This window comes from Hippichthys cyanospilos, chromosome 8, assembly GCF_059441005.1.
Source record: "Hippichthys cyanospilos isolate Australia breed blue-spotted pipefish chromosome 8, RoL_Hcya_1.0, whole genome shotgun sequence".
Classification (NCBI taxonomy): domain Eukaryota; kingdom Metazoa; phylum Chordata; class Actinopteri; order Syngnathiformes; family Syngnathidae; genus Hippichthys; species Hippichthys cyanospilos.
In genome coordinates this window covers 13,401,501-13,407,500 of record NC_142376.1, presented here as the reverse complement: position 1 = coordinate 13,407,500, position 6,000 = coordinate 13,401,501, and the positions used below count along the sequence as shown (strand labels likewise).

At 43.1% G+C, this 6,000-nt stretch overlaps 2 protein-coding genes across 7 annotated transcripts in view; both read left to right on the top strand.

The window, feature by feature from the left end:
- The window catches only part of ptk7b (protein tyrosine kinase 7b), a 64,920-nt gene extending 62,043 nt beyond the window's left edge, over positions 1–2,877 (top strand). The window contains exons 19-21 of the mRNA XM_088422229.1: positions 680–831; positions 909–1,087; positions 1,347–2,877. Coding sequence (XP_088278355.1) covers positions 680–831; positions 909–1,087; positions 1,347–1,507 — 492 coding nt within the window. The 3' untranslated portion in view covers positions 1,508–2,877. The remainder of the gene's footprint in view (positions 1–679; positions 832–908; positions 1,088–1,346) is intronic.
- Positions 2,878–4,900: 2,023 nt separating this feature from the next.
- srfb (serum response factor b) overlaps positions 4,901–6,000 on the top strand; it is a 32,405-nt gene continuing 31,305 nt past the window's right edge. For all 6 annotated transcript variants that reach the window (XM_088421381.1, XM_088421384.1, XM_088421383.1 and 3 more), the window contains exon 1: positions 4,901–5,985. In XM_088421381.1, coding sequence (XP_088277507.1) covers positions 5,335–5,985 — 651 coding nt within the window. In that variant the 5' untranslated portion in view covers positions 4,901–5,334. The remainder of the gene's footprint in view (positions 5,986–6,000) is intronic.

Below are 6,000 nucleotides of genomic sequence, written 5' to 3'. Positions count from 1 at the left end.
ACAATTCAACCATATTTATCCAAGTGTGTGGACAATCTTAAAAGAAAGAAGTCGGTGTTTTATTTTGTTGAGTCCGGATAACATAGATTTAGTTTAAAAATAGATATGCTCGTACAGTCGCAATCCAATAACTAAGCACATAACATTACATAAAAGACACCACATCCATTCAGATAAAAATGGATCTTTGGCATCTATTGCCATCCATGGCAATTAACAAGTAGGGCTGTCGCTGCCGATTATTTCATTTAATCAGTGATGACTTTTTTGAGTAGTTGACAAATTGCGACTGTCTATGATTTAGCTGTCAATGGTAGTGATTGGAATACAAATTAAAAAAAAATCTAAATATATGACCATAGTAAAAAAAAAAATAAGGACAAATAAATTAAGAGGCCACTTCCATAAAATTACGTAAAAGAAACAGCTCTTATAAATACTGTAAATTAAGCCATACAATTATATTGTTTTCAGTCAACAGCAAATGGCACAGTATGTGTAAATGCATGAAACTTACGTGAAAGTATCTAGAGACAAAATATTAAAGTTGTACCGCTGAAAATGGCTAAATAGGATCCCTTTAAATCTTACATTTGCTGGCTCACATATTTTGCCCCGCACAATACACAGTCACCTCAAGTCCCACGTCCAATAAAGACTTCAACTTTCCACTCGCCAGGTTTCCATCTGCGCCCAAGTGGCTCACGGGATGGAGCATCTGTCCAATCACCGCTTCGTTCACAAAGACTTGGCGGCTCGAAACTGCCTCATCAGCAGTCAGAGACGTGTCAAAGTGTCATCGCTCAGCCTCAGCAAAGACGTTTACAAAAGGTCAGACGAGTTAGTGCTAAGGAGATGATTTAGGTGTCCGGTCTGCTAATGTTCGCTTGTTCTTTGCGCGTGTACAGTGAGTACTATCAGTACAGGCAAGCATGGATCCCCCTGCGCTGGCTCCCGTCAGAGTCTGTGTTTGAGGACGACTACTCCACCAAGTCTGACGTTTGGGCCTTCGGCGTGCTCATGTGGGAGGTGTTCAGTCACGGGGAAATGCCGCACACCAAACTTGGAGACAACGAAGTGCTCGAAGGTCAGTCTCGGCCTTCATTTTGCCTTGTTGTACCACAGAAATATTGCTCTGAGCTAATGCCAGATTCATTGTGTTTTACTATAGTGCTTTCAAGTTCAGCTCGCATCTTTAAACGTATTAGCTTATTTTCCATTCCTTCTACTTGGCAAGAAGAAGCACTATAGAAAATGGATATTTGCACTTTGGCAAGTTTCTGGTTAGCCACAGCTAACGCAGTCTAGTTAAACATCACCCTGTATGTGTCCTCTTCCCCGCGTAGGCCTGCAGACAGGCAAACTGAAGCTGCCCCCCCCAGAAGGATGCCCCTCCAAAATGTACAAGCTAATGGCCAGCTGCTGGGCCCCCAGCCTCAAGGAGCGCCCCTCTTTCAGCGACATAGTCCAAAGCCTGGGAGAGGCGCCCTCTGACAGCAAAGTCTGAGACATCAACAGGCGGATTGCCCTTTCGCCTACGAATGGAACAGTAATGTCTGACATTTCAGGGAACACAAATTTTAAATATGCATTTCAGACGTTTTAAAAAAGGAGGTTGTGAAGGAATTTGCCATATCAGTGGATGCACACATTTTTCCTTTCTATCTTATTCTTTTTTTTTTTTTTTAATTCCCCGAATGGCTGTTTAGCAGGGAGTAACGGCGTGAGTTTACGTTTGCCTTAAACCCAACACCCAGTTCAACTCCCTGCCTGTGTGAACTCTAAGACTCTTCAAATAGTTGGTGCCTCTACTTGTGTCCTACATGCAGCTCAAATCAGAACCAAGCACAACCTGTCAAACAAAGCGACAGTTTTGATTGGGCCAGAACGAACGCCTGTCCTTGAACCCATCTTCCAGTCAGCTGCATCCTCAGTAAGAAGTCATCATCACCTCTAACCATATGGATTTTCCCAGCGTGCGCGTGTGTGTGTGTGTGGACTATGTAAGCTCCAGTCGGTGCAGCTGTTTGCAAGGTAGGTGTGTACCTGTTACACTTGTGATGTGCAAAATGAGCGGACTTGTTTCAAAAACAAGCTTATGTTATGATGATGAACAACAACTTCTGTGAACACCCAAGAAACGATAAGACTGTTCCAATGGATTTTTTTGTATAGTTTTGTGAGTGTGTTTTGTTCTTGGATTAACCTTGAGGTGCTCCCAGTGCACCACAGTAACATGTTAACGTGTCGTGATGGTGTGCAACTGGCAGGAATCCATCCCGAGTGAGTTTGACTTGCATTGCGTTTCTTTTGCTGAGGTCCGATCACAGTTCCCCTTTGGGCCCACTCGTTTTTGTGTGCAATGTTGTAAAAGGGGACCAGTGTACATAATGTTAGAGGCCTTGCACTAACTTCACCTAAACCATCCTTTTTGTCTCCGCAGGCACCCGTTTATTTATGATGAAGGTCCTGTCTTGTCATTTTATATTGGTTTATAGGCAGAACTCTAAAGTAGTTTCTAAGTGTTTGATATCACAATCCCGCTCAGTGTGCGCGTAGCCTAGCCAAGCAGCTAAAATGCTAACACAAAGTACAAAAAAAATGATGGTCAAAAGAGTGACTGCTGGTCACCAGTACTTAAGTGCCTGGTAAATGAAGGATGATCTAAAAATGCATGATGTTTTTATACAAATTTCCTTTGTTCATGAATTGTTTTTATACATTGTGTTAGTGTAATATGTTTCTATGAATGCTAGACACTCACGTTTAGACTTTGTTTTTTTTTTATCTGCTTTAGCTAAAGTCCACTCTTATATATGGATATTTACACAAGTATACACACTACTGTCAATAAAGGTGCACCATGTTTTTACCTGATTAGTTGTGAGAAATAAATGTACTCACTGGCCACAACATGACGTACACCTGAACAGTCTGAATGTTTCAATCAAATAACAATTATTAATTTCTGCTTTAACAATGATAGTCCTTAATTTTGTCTGGCATACAGAATTGGTGAAAAGAAGTAGCTTGGCTTAAGGAATTGCTCATGATTAGTACACATGTTAAACTTTCACTGAAGTCATTATGAAACATCTTTTTAAACTGACAACGCTAATGGGGAATATTTTATTGTTGTTATTATTTTTGTATTGTCTTTTTCCTCATTTTCTAGATCAGTAGTTCTCAAATGAGAGTACAAGACGAGTACACCTGGAGGTATGTAAGATTTTAACATGGTTTCTGTAGGTATCAGCAAATCTAATACTGTAGATCATTAGTAATGCAAATTTCCTGCAGATGAACCACACAAAACAGATGTACTAGCTGTTCTTGAGTTGCTAAAAAATACGCCAGCTACAAATGTAGCTCCGAACTTTAGTCAATTTGAAACAGATGGCGCAGGACGAGGTTCAGGTGTACTTGGCTGAGTAAAAATACATTTCTCAAGAGGTACAACATTATGAAAAACACAGTTTTATGAATGCTCACTCGATCGTTCAGGAATGACTCAATGTTGCAGCTTACTTTCTAGTATCATCTAAATTTTCATCTTAACTTTACATTTATTTCCCATGGAGTAAAAAATAGTTGTTTCAATATATTTTTTTTTTGTAGGAGTATGGCTATTATTACAATTTTTTAACGCTGAGTTACTTAATAAAAACCTTTATGAAACTAAAGAGAACTATACATCTTAAAGGCAGACCTTTCAATACATATTTTATTACATCGGACCAGTCGCACTTGTACAAAACCTAAATCTGGTAGTTCAACTCTTATCCTAGGTGCTGTCACAGACATCCTTTAAAATGTTGCAACCTGTGAAGTGAGTTTATGACCTCTTGCCAAACTCTCTTTGCGACTGTTGGTGCACATGTATAAAGGGAACTACAACTTCATATTTCAGACAAGTCTCTGCACGCTGACTCTACAACACTTGGGTAAATAGCCGTCAGTGACAGCAAAAATATCTTGCATTCTTCAATGAGTGTATTATTAGGCAATACACTCTTACCGGACTGGCCTAATAATGACAAAAAGGAAAAAAAGTAGATGAACAGATACGGCTGACGGTTTGTTCCAAGATGCAGGCTTTTTCCCTGTTTTCCTTCAAATAGCCTTACTAATGTCATTTTCTTGATATGCCTCTAGAGGGCGGTATTAAATTTGACTCCCTTTTGAATAAGATGACCATGCTGGCTTGACAAGATACTCTTCAAAAGTTTTTGCTGGTACCATGTCAACCACTACAACCTTTTGTTTCTTGATGGCGAAGACGTAATGATTCACTAGCGCTATTTAATCTACCACGCGTAATAATTAATTTTAAAAACTGTAGCCATATACATGGAAAATTGATTAAGGGATGGATTTATGGATATCTACTTAAACATGAGTAAATCTATTCACTGAAGTCTATTTAGCCAACGAATGTTCATTGTGAAATAGTTTTTGTTTATTTTCTTTTTTTAAACGTGATCTTATGGTTACGCTTTTGTATGAGTATTACTAGGAAACATCGTGATTGCTAAAACCGTCACTCGTTAACTAAATACGTTCCTGTGCATAGCGCAGTCGGTTAAATAGCTGTACAATAAAATAATTTTAAACTTCAGTATTATTTCAAGTGTTGGGGTCAACGGCAGGTAGGCTATAAAACTTGGACGTTTCGTTATTTTGGTGCCTCTGCCAGAATGACGTTGTCGGTAGCGCAACCATGTTGGTATTTATGCTAACGAACAAGCTGGAGACCTATGACTGCACGCCTGTGATAATCCTCAGCCAATCGGGAGGCACCGCTGTGACTCACCAAATAAGGAGCGACAACACCAAATAAGGAAACAGTATCTCTTTATAAGGAGGAAAGTAGATCCCGTGCTGTCATACTACTCCGCAGACGTAAACGCTGACTTGAAATGTGGATTATTCCTCCGTTCGAAATCACGAAACGATACACCTTGTGTCATTGGTGGACAACTGGCTATTATTAATTTGCTAGCTTGTCGGCGTTCGCCCTGGTTTCAGTCCACAACCCGGACTACGCACTATGGCGGAACAACATGGCGGACGCTTTCCGCCTTTTCCTTTTTGAGAAAGTGCTGTGAGTTTTGGACATTAGAGGAGGGCGAAGCGAGCTGAGGTGGATTGCGAGGGTCGAGTGGGCAGCATCACTTATCAAAGTTTGTTTCCCATCTTTGCCGAACTCTGTCGAAACGCCAACCGAGCCGCTTTGTTTACATTCTGTGACCCCGCCGTGCATGCGTTTTGTCAGTCATTTACGAGCTCCAGCTTTGTGGGCTGGCGTCAAACACAGTCGCGCCACTAAGTAGAATGTTACCGAGCCAGGTCGGGTCGGCACCTCAAGGAAACGCATCGGCTTCAGCTAGAGGTACCGTCGGGCTCGGTTCGGCTTCAGTCGGCGGCGGGAATCGTCCCGTCTTGATTCGAGCTGGGCAAGCTTCAGTCGGGCTCGGCGAGAACGCGAGCGGGGCCGGGCGGCACGGAACCAGGGAGGCGCTCGGGATGCTCGGTGCGAACGGACCGGGGGGTCCACGAGGCGCGAGGTCCGGAAACGGGACCGGTGTGAGCCCGCTCCAGGCCGCCATCCAGGGCAGCATGGTGGGTCTCAACGCGGGGATGGTCCTTCCTCACGGAGCCAGGTTCGACCCGGATAGAGAGAGCGTGCCTCTGTGCAGCGCCTCGGACAACGACTCGGACTCGGGGGATGACGACGACCCGGCGAGTTCGCTCGGGGACAACAGGAGAGGGGTGAAGCGGGAAAGAACCGAGATGGAAGCCGCTGTCACGGGCCAGGAGGTCGGAGGAACTCCCGGAGGCTACGGCCTTGTTCCCGGGGGAGTCGCCGGGGCCAAGCCGGGGAAGAAGACACGTGGTCGCGTCAAGATCAAGATGGAATTTATTGACAACAAGTTGAGACGCTACACCACTTTCAGCAAGAGGAAGACTGGCATTATGAAGAAGGTGAGTCACAAGATC